This window comes from Acipenser ruthenus, chromosome 32 (assembly GCF_902713425.1).
Source record: "Acipenser ruthenus chromosome 32, fAciRut3.2 maternal haplotype, whole genome shotgun sequence".
Taxonomy (NCBI): Eukaryota; Metazoa; Chordata; class Actinopteri; order Acipenseriformes; family Acipenseridae; genus Acipenser; species Acipenser ruthenus.
The window spans coordinates 12,854,151-12,871,267 of NC_081220.1; the positions used below are offsets into that span (position 1 = coordinate 12,854,151).

Below are 17,117 nucleotides of genomic sequence, written 5' to 3' on the forward strand. Positions count from 1 at the left end.
ACAGCTGCTTCTGCGTGTGTAGACTGCCTTGCTCACTCTCGGAGCGGTCCTGTGCCCTACGCACTGACCGCATTGACTCCTGCGACGATCCTGACGATAGAGCGCTCTGGCTCTGTTTGGTAAGGTTGCAGATGCGCAACTTCACCAGCTGCTTCCAAATTAGACCATCATCAGGGGAAGATTGCGGGTTTCATTAGAAAGGTGCAGTGGCGGACTGCTGTCTTGTTTTTTTTTTTCTAATTACATGTCAGCTGGTAGATTCAGTAACTTTATGGTGGTGCCATAAAAACGTGACTAGTTTAAAGGTGTGTCTTTTGACCACATCATCAGCACGGTTTGGGGGTATTGCAGATTTTGCTGCGGTGAATTTTCTATTTCAGTAAGCTACACCTGCCACTGAATTAAGGTGAGGATGATTTTTTGTTCGTTTTTTTTAATGTATTCATTTAATTAGATTGCACTGGGTTTGGTTAAACTTGGTGGTTATTTTCGTTTTAGTCCAAATACCGAGGTCCTTTTGTATTGTATTAATGTCATAGCTATACAATGAATAATTCTCACTATGTCCATTAGGATACTGAAGTATTAAAAGCATCCTATGTGTGGTCACCCCTTACAGTTCACAGTGAGTTAGGGGCAAATGTAACTACGTATGACCATTTATTCTAGGCTTGTGTTGAGTCTATTAACTCCTAAATCCGCAATTCCATAGTTATGGAAAACTTATGCGAGATATTTCATATCATATCGTTAATAACAACCTACTTACATTATTACAGTAGGGTCGTGAACGTGAACAGATTTGTAAATAAGGTCTTCTCTTTTTTAAAATATGTTTTTGAATAATATTTGCGTAGTAGAGGCACGTACGCGCCCCTGTTCGGCAAGGTCGTTGGGAAAGGCAGCTCCCGTGACTGCGCAGTTAAATTGGCCTGTATCCCTGGCAACCAGAAGTACCTAAACAGTGCAATTTTTTACCTGGCATAACCTTTTAAATAGAGTTATACAGGTAATTAATAATAGCTGTTTTTTGTGGGAACCTTTCTCTTTGCTGTTTATGTTGTTGTTAGTTGTTTAATTTTGCTGGGCTTAGAAAAGGTGACCCAATTTTCGTTTTTCTATTCGGTTGGCAATAGGACTCATGCAAGCAGGGCCAGCATCGGGGGTGGGGGGGCTGGGGCGGTTAGGGGGGGGCGGTCCAGCCTTTGGGGGGGCCAGCCCTGAGTCCATTTCATTTTTTTCTGAGCCCACTTTAATGACTTGACATAGGAGTCGTCTACTTCACTGGGTTTCAGTGTTGACAGATCTGAAAAATGCAAATATCGTACTGGAGCTTCAAAATTACTGTATTTCACAAAAAATTATCATACATCCCAAAAATGAAAGAACACGTGAATGTTTTTTCATCCTTAATATGTGATCATATTGCGGTAATTAGATGTTAACCTTGAGTTTATATATGATAAAGTAATATTGTGCAATGGAATGCATGTATAAGCATACAGTATTTGTATAGTGCCTAAATGTAGTTAGCTCAAATGATTGTGGAGTGGTCTAAATGAAGTATTTTGAGATCTTTAGGAAAGAAAAGTTTGCTAAATGGGCGTCAACATGTTTGCAGCAGCAGTATACGTTTGGGAGACGATACAAGAAAGATCGGAGCTAAAGAGAATGTGCTGCCCCTCTTTCTTGCTCCCAGACAGAATATCTCTCTGTAAACTCTTTATTGATGTTGCATTCACCAGTCAAGCTGGGTGTCAATATTATAATAATATTACTAGCGCCTAAATACAGCCTGGAGAATCCACCTCACTCTCCGAGTTCTCCTCACTGATTATGATTACCCTTTAAAACGTCAAATTATGTCTTAAAATAATGGAGAAAATAATGTCCAACCGTCAGACACAGCTTTAGAAGCACAGTCACGTTCACGTTTAAACATGCCTCCGCCCACAATCGACCACACAAAGACAACCAACGAATCACTGACAACCTGCTGGAGCGACAGCCAATCACTGAGGCGATGAAAATGGTTCATTATTGTCGTCTCCTGTCTCCTCCCAATGACAGATTAAAAAAAAATATCGAATATGAATTTATTTTCTTGAATTATCGTACATTTTGGAAACTTTCACAATTATCTGTCGTACAATGGTCCAAATTATCGTATAAATATGATAATTATTGTATGTCTGACAACACTGCTGGGATTACAAAAAAAAAAAAACACATAGCAAGGTGGTATTGGCGGGCTGTCAATCAAAACACAAATTTGCAAATCACAGCTGACAGATTGTCTATCTGGGGGCAGGACGTGGAGCGAGCGCTGTGGCAATACGTCAGTGTTAAGGCCATGTGATTGCTCCGATGCGAGATGTGATACTAAAGGTATAATTTTGTGAGCCCAAAATAGACCGACTACAACTAGACACCCTGATTTGGCGAAACCGTTCCACCTTCCTGTCTGCAGCGGGTTCTGCTTGTTCGGTCCAACAGCCCGGTCTGCTCGAGGAGCAGTTACACACGGTGAAACATGGTGGAGCCCTGCAGGTACAGCTATGGACAAAAGTTTTGCATCACCTACATTCTTTTTTTTGATTGAGACAATAAATAAAATTTATATATATATATATATATATATATATATATATATATATATATATATATATATATATATATATATAGATAGATAGATAGATAGATAGATAGATAGATAGATAGATAGATAGATAGATAGATAGATAGATAGATTAACAAATTTGGATGTTTTATTTATCATGTAATCAAAGAAACTACAGAATGATACTGCATTCTAATAGATACATTACAACTGTACATGCAATACTGGCAAAATACAATGAAGGTAGCCTTGATTTACGATGGTCTGTACTGTAGAGCAAGATTCTTTTTTTATTTACTTAACACATAATTTTAATGTTATAGTTTATTACATATCATGTAACTACTGCTTGAAACTTTGTCTAAAAAAGTCATCACAATGCACAAACAGCTTCCCTAAATCACGATCAGCCTGATGCTAGAACAGATATGGAACTAAAGGATTTCTTGAAAAGGCTAAAACCTTCTTCCTGTTTCACATCGAACAAGCTGAACGTGTCGGAGTCTGTCTGCCTCATGAAATTCCACCTTAACTAATGGATGGTCAAAATTCAGTATTTAAAAAAAAAAATTTTTTAATTAATTTGTTAAGTGTTCATAGAATGATGTTTCCACTTATGAGTTGTAATGAATGCATTTGTACTGTGGGCGAGGTTTTGAGATGCACATTTTTTCAAATATATTAATCTTGTTACATAATTGATTTATTAAAATGTTTGGATATACATCTTAAAATAACCTTAGAATATGTTTTTGTTAAAAAAAAGTTTTGACCAATTCAGATTTTGCTGCTGATGTTTCTTTTTTCAAAAGGATTTTATTTAGGTTGTGTCTTTTTTGGGGGAAGGGGAGCTAGTCTACTTCACCGTCTTGCACCAGGGCTCTGTATGCAAGGATGGGTTATTTAAAGAAAATACAATTGTGGTTCTGATGTTTTCAGGACAGTCCTTGGTTCATATTGTAGCTATTTCGTTTTTACCATAAAGCTAAACTTATGTTATGACTGTCCAATAAAATGTGCAACTGAAACTGAAAACCTAAACTGCAGCGAAATAAGAAATTTAAAGTCAAAACAGTGATAACCAAGTGAGTTTATTGCATTGTTCAAAACAAATATGGATGAAAAAGGAACAAATAAACAAAACTTAATGGAAAACAAACCAGAAAAAGGCATGGAAGGGTAGTATTAGGTATCCACCACACTGTAAAATGAAATGTTGGGGCAACACATGAAAAGTTAAATGGATGGCAACAATAGAGAAATAAGGCCTGCACAAACAAAAACGCATTATAACGAAATATTCAAACATATAAAGTTGGCAACTGACTGACCAAGCACAGTCTCTAAACCCTGTTTGCATCACATTTCTCCACCAATAGTCTCTCACATTTAACAAATGACCTTTCATTGTAATCGCAGTTAGTAAAGAAAAGTGAAGTAGTTCAATCTCACCCAGACCGCTCCGGTCACACGAATGTCCAGGTTTCTTTGTAGTTTGTACAAAATACAAAATGGTCAACCACAACAATGAAAAAACAAAGATCTTGCAGGACGAGCAGAAGAAGTTAGCATGGCTGAATCCAGAAGAGAGATCTCTAGCCAACAATATACTTTATTTTTTTAAACTCTATCGTAATAGAAAGGAACAGATATATACAGAGATGGCAAAACAAAAAAAGGACAGCCTAACTTCAAAATGGCTCCCCTATTTTTACGGTAAAGCTGTTAATATAGGGACCTGTGAGAAAAGAATTACCATAAAACCCTTAATACATGCGTAAAAAAACACTAGGTACAACAAACCCTTCAAAATGCCCTAAAGCTCTAATTAAGCAAACTAGGCATATAAGAATGTATTGGCGATGGAGCTGTGAAAACTAGAAAGGAAACGATTGCCTGGCCAGGCTGTCTGCCTAAGAATGAGTAGGTGATACACTTTTGGGATCACTTTATGCTCCAAAATATGGCTTAAGATTCACAATGTGATCTGTGTCGATCTTTTGCTGCTGGTCCGCCCACTGTACTCTATAGTTGACAGCACCCAACTTTAATAATGACAGCTGGTCCTGACCATTTTGGTGGAAGTTTAGCAGAGAAGCTTGTTATGGGATCCGACAATGAGTGTGCGCGGACCCAAACTAACTCACCTTCTTGCAACGGAACGTCTCTCCTGTGAGAATTGCCATTTCTAGCCTGACGGGTCTGGGCTATGCTAACACGTCATTTAACTTCTTTGGTGAAGTTTTGCTGTAGTTCTAACAGGGAGTACCAGTCCAGAGGGCCCTTAAGGGTGCGATAAACCAGTGGTTTCCTGTCTGGCGGAGTTTATAGCAAAATGGAATTGTGGTAGCCATTCATCCCACAGCTTATGGTTCTCCCCCACCAATGAGGCATCATCGTTTTGATGGTACGGTTGGCCCTCTCGGTGTGGTTAGCCTGTGGGTGGTAATGGGTGGTTAACTTCCGGATGACTCCACACGATTTGCTTACTTCCTCAAATCAGCCGGCTGGTGAACTGGGGACCTCGGTCAGACACTAGGTATCAAGGAGTACCCCATCGAGTAAAAATCTCCTGGATAAGTATTTTGGAGATACCCTGTGTTTCACTATGCTGAAGTGGGAACATTTCAACCCATTTGGAGTAGTAGTCAATCACCACTAAAAAGGTAGATGTTGCCTTTTTTACTTTGGGGGAAAAGGACCCGTCTAATCAATGCCCAGCTTCTCTCCTGGCTCCTGGACTGAAGTGGATTGCAGTAATCCAGCTGGTTTGCTGTTAGATGGCTTGTATTTCTGACATATGTAACATTTATTTACATGCTTTACGGATGGTTGGCCACCAGGCGACCGCCAAGATTCTGAGCAAAGTCTTAAGCTGACCTAGGTGCCCACCTAAAAGGATTGTTATGGAAGCAAATCAAAAAAGAATGCAAACGTGCTGCTGGAACCACTAACTGAAACCTGTACCCCTCATCACGTAAGGGTACCTTGCGATAGACCAGCCCCTGTAGACGGACAAAGAGGATTCTGTTGGGTCCAACAGGAGACTATCTTTAAATCATTGAGGATACTGGTGACCGTGGGATCTTTTGACTGTGAAGTTGGAAAGTCTGAGCTGTAGTTATTTCTCTTGCATACACACACTGCTGCAGCTGCATCAGATGTGACCAGAGCACGAGACAGAGCGTCAGGGACAACATTAAGACTGCCCTTCCTGTACAGAACGGTAAAAATGCAAACCGATTTTATGAATTTATGATACCACCCTGCCAGCCCAAGGAAGCGCTGAACCTCTTAAGGTTGGTAGGTGTTGGATAGTCCTGGATGGCTTGTAACGTGTCTGGATTTGCTGCCACTCCTCTCTTAGCCACTACATGTCCCAGCAACATCAAAGTTGTTTTTAAAAAAAATGGCACTTTGTCAAGTTTAAGGTGAGTTCGGCTTGATGTAGTTTTTGAAACGCCAGCTTGAGGTCCTCTAAATGCTGGTCTTCACTGGGAGAATAAATGAAGATGTCGTCTATATAGACAAAACAGCATCGACCTCTCAAGTCACCCAGCACCTGCTCCATTAACTGCTGGAAAGTTGCAGCTGCGTTTTTGAGTCCAAACAGCATGAACTGGAATAGTCAAAATGGTGTGGCAAACACAGCTGCTCCATTAAGTGACTCCAGGATATCCTGAACTTGAGGCATTAGGTAAGCATCAATCTGGGTTTGTATAGTTCAAGCAAAAACGGTAGATCTGTCTCGTTTCTGAATGAGTACTACAGGGGCAGACCAATCCGACAACGATGGTTCAATCACCCCATCCTCAGCCATCTGATGAAGGTGTTCCTGTATCAGTGCCTTCTTTTGAGGTGACACTCGGTAAGCTCTCCACCTAACTGGCATCTCGCCTGTGGTGTAGATGGAGTGTGTATAGACAGGGGTCATGCCCGGTTGTGTGCTGCATACGAAGGGCCATTCTCTTATTGACCCCGTATTTTTTCCTCTCATATCAGTTTGGGTATTTATTTTTAAAAAGTCAAGGCCCAATAACAGAGGGAAGGCCAGGTGCTGGTGTGACATTATGTAAGTGTCTAGAACCCAAATTTCTCCATGAAAGTCATATGCGAGATGTGCTTGCTCATCACATGGCTTCACCGTGTCCCTTGGCTTCTGAATTTGCTGCCAGAGCTGGTTCCCTATTAAAGTAAATGTGCAGCCATTGTCCAGTAATGAGGGATATGTACATTTCTCACCCCAATCTTCACAACCAGCAAAGTAAGTCCTGGTTGACTGGGGATTTCCATTACGGATTTATGAACATTTTGCACCCTCACTGTCACCTCCAAACTCAGGAAAATTTATTTTGATAGGTAGTTTAGGAACAATGGCCCCTTGTGACAAAGTGGCTGAGTGGCAACAGGTGCAGGAGTGACACAGTGCGTGAAAGAAGCAGACAGAGATGATTGTAATCTGGTTTGGAAAGGATTTTATTAATTGTTTCCAGGTCTGGCGACCAAACAATAACCCCCCGGCAATACACAACAATGTGTACTGCACGGGGTAAGTAACAATAGGATTGCAGTCCCAAATAATAAACAATAATATCCACCCCCACAATAATACAAACATGGTCACCAGTCCTGGGTGCGTGCAGTAGTGCTCGTGGTGGGTGATACAAGTTTATTTCATGACAGCAGTGAAGTGTTGTTCTGGCTTTGTGCTGGCCCAAGGCGACAGCTCCAGAGACGTGTTAGCCGTCTGGTGATTCACAAACAAGACAATTACTAACAGACAACAAAAACAAACACACATGACCCCTTGGTAAACGAGTACAACCGCCTCTCCAGTCTGCAGCTGCCATGTCGTTTCCCTTTCGGGTCAATGCGTTATTGCAACGGAGTCTCGCCCCCTTCCTGGCTGGCTGACTTCCCTTGAACCCTGGGAAAGAACTGTCAGACCAGCCCGTCCAAGGAACTCTGTTCTCGCTGCTTAGCGCCCTCACAGGTCGGGAGGGAGATTTACAACCAAGAATCATTGTATTTCTGTCACACCCCTCTATGAGAGACCTCCGGAAAATGCAGCAATATGTTAGATGGATCTATGTTGTTGCTGTCGAGGGGGTCTAATAGACACTGTGGGTGTGATAGCTCTTCTCTCTAACTTCTTCATTTCATTTTCCCAATATTTGCCCCATCGATGGAGACCGTCAAACACTTCTTTGTCCAGCTGGGTGACAACAGATTCAACCCCTGGAGCCGATCATCAATATATTGCCTTAATGACTCCTCTCTATTGATACGACTACGCTGAGCCAAGTTAAACACTTCCTCTAATGTTTTAATCTTCTCTGTAATCTGAGCCAAAGTGCTAGATAGCTCTTCTGATGCTTGCTGATTAGCCAGTAACTGCTCTCCTGCCTCTTCAGACTCAGCCTTATCAGGGACTGGCTCACTAACATACACTTAACAGTGTAAGTAATTCACTAACTGGTTCTCTTGGCTTTCTGCTAGTAACTTATGCACCAGGGGATACATTTGATATTTCATCGCTAGGCACTGGCTCTCTGAAAGTCGACAGTTCAAGAGACATGTGTGAAAACGTAAATTACAATGAAGAACAATGGTCCACTCTAAAATAATGCTGGCTTACAACTAAACACTCCTTGGTAAACCTCTCTCTTGTCCCCGTACAGCCCACCAATTCTGTAGCGATTTAGTTTTTAACATAAAGCTAAACTTATAGGGTATAACTGTCCAATGCAATAAAGAATAAAATGTGCAACTGAAACAGAAAAATCTAAGCTACAGCGAAGTAAGAAATTTAAAAGGGTCAAAACAGAGATAACCAAGTAAAGTGAGTTTGTTCAAAACAAATAAATATTTTGTTACCAGAAAACACAATTAAGGTATTAGGCTAAATGTATGAAAAAGGAACAGATAAACAAAACTTAATGGAAAACAAAAACCAGAAAAAGGCATGGAAGGGTAGTATTAGGTATCCACCACACTGTAAAATGAAATGTTGGGGCATCACATGAAAAGTTAAATGGATGGCAACAATAGAGAAATAAGGTCTGCACAAACAAAAATGCAATATAACTAAATAGAATTCCAACATATAAAGTTGGCGACTGACTGAACAAGCACAGTCTCGAAACCCTGTTTGCAGTACATTTCTCCACCGTAACTCTTGGAAAAGTCTCTCACATTTAACAAATCCCCAAAGAGAGAAAAAAAACATGGAGCAGCAGTTCTCAAAACAGAAAAATTCCCCAAAGCCAAAAAATGATATAAAAAACAAGAACGTCCATTCAAAAACTTTAATCGCAGTTAGTAAAGGAAAGTGTATTAGTTCAATCTCACCCAGACCGTTCCGGTCACACGAATGTCCGGGTTTTTTTTGTAGTTTGGTCAACCGCAACAGTGAAAAACAAAAATGTTGCAAGACGAGCGGAAGAAGCTGGCATGGCTGAATCCAGAAGAGAGATCTCTAGCTAACAATATACTTTATTTTTTAAACAGATATATACAGAGATGGCAAAACAAACAAAGGACAGCCTAACTTCAAAATGGCTCCTACACCATTACGGTAAAGCTGTTAATATAGGGACCTGTGAGAAAAGAATTACCATAAAACCCTTAATAGATGCGTAAAAAAAAACACTAGGTACAATGAACCCTTCAAAATGCCCTAAAGCTCAAATTAAGCAAACTAGGCATATAAGAATGTATTGGCGATGGAGCTGTGAAAATTACAAATGATTGTCTGGCCAGGCTGTCTGCCATTCAATTAAGAATGAGCAGGTGATACACTTATGACATCACTTTATGTGGCTTCTGCCACTCAATACAACTAGGCTTAATTCAAATGAAGTGTCATTTTAAACATAGATTAGTAAGGGAAAGCAGAGACGTCACCAGCTTCAGTTAGTCACTGGTACTGTAATTTGAGCTTCTCAGAGCTCTGCAGGGCACCTTATGACCTGAACACCACTCAGTGTGTTCATGTGGTGGTTTTGTGATTAATAGCTTGTAAAATGGTACCCTGCAATGTTCTCCTTTTTCTAGGAAAGCAGTACAATTGGGGATAGGGAGTTTCTTACTTGATAACCTCACTCACACTACTTGCTCAATAAATATATTGGTATAATTGGCTCCTCTTTAAAAAATAATATGCATAGTTGACTCTTTAAGGACTGCCTCGTTTGAAGATACTGAAAGTAGGTGTTTTTATGACATTTTTCCTGCAGAAACTTCCCATCCTCAAAAAGGTGGTTTAAATGGGAAATGCCATTTTGCCTCCAGGAAATAAACTCAAACGGTTTACCTGCTATCAGAAAATCAGGATTGTGCCAAATGGGAGAGCATTGAGAGGGGTGCAGGCTGAGCTTAGTAATTGTACAAGCTCTTACCCATGCTTTAATTGTAACAGAGATACATGGGTGACTGAAACAAGGGTGTTTTTGAATCTCTTCACTTACACAAAGCAGGTCACTAACATGTAATGAACCACATTCTGAATCTCCCCGATCTACCAGGTAGCACCACCTTGAGCATCCAGCCATGTTGCTAAATTTTGCAACTGGAAAGCAATATTTTAAAAAGCCAGGTGCTGCTAAACCACCTTTTGACTTGGAATTTGGGGGTGTAGATAATTTAGTCATGGGTTTCTTATGTTTTCAATAAAATATATAAATGATCTGATGGACTAGTAGACCTGAGCCCCAGACACTGGGTTGTGTGATCATTTATACTGGAGAGAGCTCACGTCACAAGACATGTGCAGCAGCATTTGAAATACAAACAATTTCTATATATGGCTATTACTAAGCAGTTTAATTAATTTCTACATACATGGATCTCAGAAATATGTAATTATTAAGCAGATAAAACCAGATGCCATGGGAATAGAAGACAGGGCGGTATGGCTCCAGTTGTTTTTGTTCTTCCACGATAAGTTTTCATGATGTTATGGGATGCTGTGGGATTCTGTCTCTGCTTATCATATGCCCCTGACAGTAAATCCGGAATCGACAGTCAAAACTGCACTCCTGACACACAAGAATAAGAAAAGACAGACATTGATCGAAAAACCCTCCACTCTTATGGGTTGTATATAAACCCTTTATTGTGCAGTATACACTTTAATAATGATTAAAAATAATCTTATAGCATACAAACTTCTTTTATGGTGTGTGTTTATAGTAGACACTCCTGAAATGAGGGTATCCTGGCGTATGGCAATAGGAAGGGGTTGTAGTAATTCTGAACAGCTAAAGGGCTGGGCTGGCAAGTTATTCCATTAGTAATCACCAAGGCTCGGGGGAACTATAAAACCTTAATCCATTCAAAAACATATTTCCCAAATCCACATTTAGGACCACAAATATAAAAGACAAATTACCCTATGAAAAGCATTTCCTCTATCTAAGGAGACTACCATAGTAGGATTCTCACTTTTACTAGCCAGATATATGATATTAAAATGTCATCTTGTATTATCTGGGGTTTTTCATGAACCCAGTTTGATGCGATAGTTTACTTTCTGTTTTAATATCAGTGTTTATTAATGATGGATGGTAATTGGCACAAAGTGAAGGGTATTTTTTAATTTTCAACAGAAGAGAGAATGAGGCTGTGTTCATAGACTGTCAGTAAATTAGAATGTTATAAATGATTAACCATTTCAAAAAAACAGACAGGAGAGATAAGAGAAGTGCTAATAAATTTTAATTGGGTATCCGTCCCGGCCAGGGGGGTTTTCCACAAGGCATGGCAAACAAGATTTCTGCAACGCTTCACTTGTAAGTGGGTTGTCTAGATTTATATTTTTAAGTTATCTGAAAACATATTTATTTGGGTTATGTCAGGATCAGATTCAGGTTCAGAATGAAATGACTTGAATGTTTCATTGCAATAATGTTGTCAGATTGATCTTTAATAGCGGACATTGCTGATTTTCCCCAGTTATGTTTAGGCTGATTAGCTAATAAACAACCTGATTTCTCTCCAAGTTCAAATTGTTTTTGTCTAATACTAGAGCATTAAACCGTTTTGGATGATATCCAGTTGTTAAGTCCAATCTTGGTCTGTAGTAAACGCCTGTGAATGTCATTGGTAGGAGAAGAGGAACAGTGATTTCTGAATACTTTATTATTTTTCTGAAATGTTGAGTTTTATGTCTTCCTTTTTTGTTCCTTGTGGATGAGGAAGCGATAATCTTGCCCCTCAGTATTACTTAGGCATAGCAGAGAAGATGAACAATCAGGGCTGTGATTAAACTGCGGAAAGGCTGAGCACTCCTTTAAAAAGAAAGCTTTGAATTCAGAGTCAGTCTGAAGGGAGGTATTGGATCTCCATCTCGTATTGATCCATATTCAGAGATTAAATTAAACTGACAGGAGCATGATCGGAGATGGGATGTATTACAGAGTTTGGTATGTTAGATACTAGATTGTGATTAGCTAAAAAAAAATAAAAAATCAATGCAAGAATATGATTTATGGTATGGAGAAAAATAAAATCTCATTAGGATAATATAAATGCCATATATCTCCCATGCCATATGCTTTCCTATAACCTGTAATGGTCTCTGTGGATTCAGATGGATTGATATTATTAGGTATATTGGATCTATCATGAAGTGGATCTACATTGAAGTCCCCTCCAATGATTATCTTAGAATCAGGGGAGTTTCCTCAAAGGCTAAATACTGAATGAAAAAAGTCATGGGAGCATAGACATATACATACACGCTTATTATTTAATTTGTATTTATCATTTAATTTCTTGGGCTTGTTTATGAAACCAGAGCACTGCATTAACACACAAAGCATTAGGAACAAGGCATTCAATCTGCACTGAATTTCCATGAAAGCTTATGAACTGGTCCTGCCCACAAGCTGGAAAATGACTATGTATGTGGTGATTCCATCAACATGTGGAGACCACAGGATTCTCATAAAGCTCACATTGTTATGTGTAAATGATGCCTTTGTGTGTAATTAGTTGTACCCTGAATAATGCCATTGTTTATGAGGCTCGCTGCTATGTGAAGGAAACAGCATGTTAATTAAAATAGTAGTGACTGCTTAAATGCTGAGGCTTTTATGTCAAATTGGTAAATCGCTTCAGTCTTAGAATGTGAAGAAATTGTCTGGACCGTTAGTCCATATGATTTCATCGATACAATCGCTGTTTCCTACAGTAGCCGTGTGCTGAATCTAGTAATGTTGTTGAAGCCGACACCCTGGGATCCTTCAAGAAGCTGCTTGATGAGATTCGGGGATCAATAAGCTACTAACAACCAAACGAGCAAGATGGGCTGAATGGCCTCCTCTCGTTTGTAAACTTTCTTATGTTCTTATATTCTATTGTCTCTGGAGAAATGCTTTTCCACTTATCATGTATGAAATGTGGTATTAACATTATTATATCAGGATAGCAGGAATATCAGATTCGGAAGACTTATGGAGAATTACTCATCAAATAGATTGCCATTTTTTAAATATCCTTTCTGGACTTTTCGGTGCTTTATTAAACTTTTACTATGGGAAACATTTATAAGGACAGACCCAATGTTTTGTAAATTTTAAAATATCCTCATGAAAATGTAGATCAAGGTTTACTTCCATCTTAATGTATTTTGTGAATAGCAATGTTTTATTTAAATGATATGCAGTGCTCTTGGCAATAGAACGTATTTGTGTTGCAATGAAAAATATCCAGATACTATATTTTCATAAGAATAACTAGTCACATGAGTGGTACAGTATATAGTAAGTGGGTCAGTCAGTTCCCATGTTGTATAACATCCTGCATCATTAGTGGATCTGTTGTCCATTTAGCTGTTCTAATTTTTAATTTCGACTGCCTGTTATTTTAATGGGAATCCACCACTTTATCACAGTACATTATCCAGGCAGTATTGAATTCCAGTCACCACTCTTTAAATCAGCAAGACCAGAGTGGCCCAATGCTTTGGATTAAAAGAGCTGTATTGACGACCACGGATTTCCTAGAGCCATGCAACTAAAAACTAAGTGACTGAAGAGCAGTAAAGATATATTTTTTAAAAAGATCGATATTCAGGTTGCAATCTTTTCAAACCCATTAAATTGTAGCTTACAAAATAATCCCATGTCCATTAGCTACACAGCTCTCACGTGTGCAGTTTTGAAACATTATAGCAAACTTGTGTCTGGTACTACACTCGGTTTTCAAGTCCTAAATGTGTGTTTATTGTTTTACAGGAAATCCAAGACGCTGTTTGCCTTCCACACACTCCTAACGTCTAACACACAAGACGCCAGCACTTCCAAAGGAAAGATGCCAAACCCACTGGAAAAAATAGTGGCAGAAAAAAAAGAAGTGATCGAAACGGCGATGGAAATGTTTGAGAAAGGAGCCGAGGTTGTAGCCAGCGCCGTGGGAGAGATATTTCCTATCTGTGAGGTGGCAGCACCAGTCCTAAGACTGGCCTTGGATAAAGTGGAAAGTAAAGAGGTCCACTATGTAAAAGAACAGTTTCAAGTCGTGCGCAATAAATTAGATGTAATATCTGATGAGGTAGAGGTCATTAATCAAGAGATTAAAAAGAGTTTAGTGGATAGCAAATACTTTGAAGTGGAGGAAAATCTACAAAACCAGTTCCGGAAGTATATGGATATCCTAAACGCTAAACCGCAGTTTAAGGAGGTCAAGAAGAAGCTGTTTCTTGACCACTTCAGCCGGACGGGGGGTGAGATGAACCTCCTTCTGCTCTATGATGCTGTGATGGGCCACAACGTCTTTGGGGAGTCCGTTCTGGAGATTGCCCTGAATTACGAAGGGAAAAATCGCCGCGTTCTAGAAGATCTTTTCATGCGTCTCAAAGAGCTCTTCTGCATCGGCCTGATCGCTTTGCTCGGACACGCAGCCGTAACTGACGGAGACGATGAATCGCTGATCGAAGAATGGAATGGGAAAATGCTGGAAGTGGAAACCAAAATGAAATCACTGATAGACGAATGCATTGACGGTTTTGCGGAGCAGGCTCAAGTCGACACTGAGAAACTGATAAAGGAAAAGAACATGATGGACAACCAAGAAACCGCCAAAGAGATCCACGGTTTTTTAAAGAGGAAATACGACTGGGTGAAATGGTCGGTCCGCGTTTACAAGCATTCAGGCAGCAGCTTCAGCAACTGGAGAGCGGGCGACAACTATCACTGCGTGACTGGAAAACACTGCTTTGATTTGTTGCAAGTCAACAACAGTAATGTGGTCGTGTCCTACAGTAGCAATCCTCTACCTGTTGACAAAGATCACATCCGTCAGTTAATGGAAGGACAGTACAAGAAAGATGATGCCATGAATGTAGCCGAACATCTTTCTAATGAGGTGCCTGGGTGCGTGGTGCATGCTGTTAGCCGCTATAAGGAGATATGGGCATCATGGAATTTTCCAGATGAGTGTCATTATTGGGAAAAACACAAAAATGTCTCTCTGTGTGTCCATTCAGAATAATTACTCACTTCTACGATCTCAGCCTTCACAGCAATTCTTCCTGTAATAATACCCCTCATACAAGTTTTCCATTGTAAAAGCATTGTAAAACACACATTATTATTATTTATTTCTTAGCAGACGCCCTTATCCAGGGCGACTTACAATTGTTACAAGATATCACATTATTTTACATACAATTACATTTATTTTTTACACATTATTGGGTTTTTACTAGAGCAATCTAGGTAAAGTACAGCAGCAGCAGTGTCCCCCACCTGGGATTGAACCCACGACCCTCCGGTCAAGAGTCCAGATCCCTAACCACTACTCCACACTGCTGCCCACATATGGAATATTAAAAAACATGGCAAACCATCGTAAACTAATGCATAGTATAAACATGGGAAACCTGCAAAATTATTGAGCAAATTTACCATGGAAAACTTTTATAGGGGACTGTGGAATGGTGTGGTGCAGAGAAACAAGCTGAAGTCCAAACAGTTTTAAACAAAACAACCAGGGTTGTTTTTTTACTTCTTTTCTTTTTTTCAATTAAGCCCAAATGGGCTGAGGGAGGGCAGGCGTGCTCAAACGCACCAAAACCAAATGAAAGGGTAAATTATATTCCATGACCTCTGTTTACGTCCTCTGTCATTACAATCGTCCCGTCCGTCTAGTCTCCTTGTCGTCCCAGACACCCCTGTCTGTGCTTAGTCTGAGGGGGGCGCAGAAGAGAAATAAGAACACACACACACAACTAAACATTCATTTGTCTCCCGCTGTCTTGCAACACCAAAATCCTTTGTTGTGAGACAGCGCGCTTCCATACTAAGCAGGTCAGTCGCTTGAATCACCTCATCGGATCAGTAGCTAAAATACAGTACAGAGGCGCTAATGTGGAAGCAAGTTAATACATTTCCAAATATCCTTTACACTCAGCTGTTCAAATTAGGGTGCTTTGTTTATTGAAATGTTTCTTCTCTAGTTAATTCACACTAGAAGAACATTTTTATTACAAGAAGTAATTTACTATAAGTGACTGCTGAATTTGGCCGGGACCATGGTATTAGGAAATTCGTCTTACAACGACAATTGACCGTATTTTTCAACATATTCCCGGTTGTTTTGATATTTTTATGACCACATTTTAGGTAAATCAACTAAGGAAAACCTTTGCTGAACTTTTTCCAGGAGAATTTTTTTTTTTTTGTAAACATCGCAGTGTATCTAGTTCATCCCTCAGTCCAGCAGCAGTGCTTGTGGTTGAAATGAGCGATGTATTGTGGGAACAGAAAACCAGCCTTGTTGCAGGAGGGAGTGTGATCTGGATACACGGCGGCCCTTTCTCCTGTCGAACGCTCTCCAGTAAATGTTGCGAAATGGACTGATTTATAACGCATGGTGTGTGATTAAAAGTTTCAAATAAGTCGTTGATATAATACGTCTCTTGTTTCTGCAGAGAGTTCTGTAACACTTCAATTCTGTAGTGCTGTAAACAAATGCAATCCAGCTGTGGTTTATCCCATGAATAGCTTCTGCTAGTCAGTATTAGTATGGGACAAATATTGCACTTTCATATTCATTTTAACGCTGAGATTAGCGTGATCAGTGTGACGGGATGTAGCATGTAGCTGTTGTATCTGTGTCTTGTGAAATGCATCAATCTTAAGCCTGCATTATTTGCACTACAGGTGTACGTTTCTAGAAGTTGTTTGAAACATGTTATATTATATGAAGATATATGACTGCTTAAAGAAACTAGATGTGTTGTACTTCAAACCAGTGCATAAATAAATCCAATATAAAAACCTGGATGATAAGCGTCCTTTTAATTTCATTTTATCCCCATTTGTATGTTGCATTGCTGCTGCACACTATTGTAATTTATTTGTTTTTATTTACTGCATTTATTGCAAAGCATTGTACAGTACATAGCAGAAAAAAGAACAAACCACAATACATTTGTATAGCGTGTCACACATACAACTGCCACAGTCAGACCGTTTAAATAACAGATTTA

At 39.6% G+C, this 17,117-nt stretch overlaps 1 protein-coding gene across 1 annotated transcript; it reads left to right on the forward strand.

Annotated features, from left to right (window-relative positions):
* The first annotated feature begins 158 nt into the window (after positions 1-158).
* On the forward strand, positions 159-16,911 carry LOC117395157 (protein rapunzel-like). The gene is made up of 2 exons (XM_034918548.2): positions 159-406; positions 13,861-16,911. The coding sequence occupies exon 2, from the start codon at positions 13,937-13,939 to the stop codon at positions 15,113-15,115; it is 1,179 nt and encodes a 392-aa protein (XP_034774439.2). The 5' UTR covers positions 159-406; positions 13,861-13,936; the 3' UTR covers positions 15,116-16,911.
* Positions 16,912-17,117: the final 206 nt, after the last annotated feature.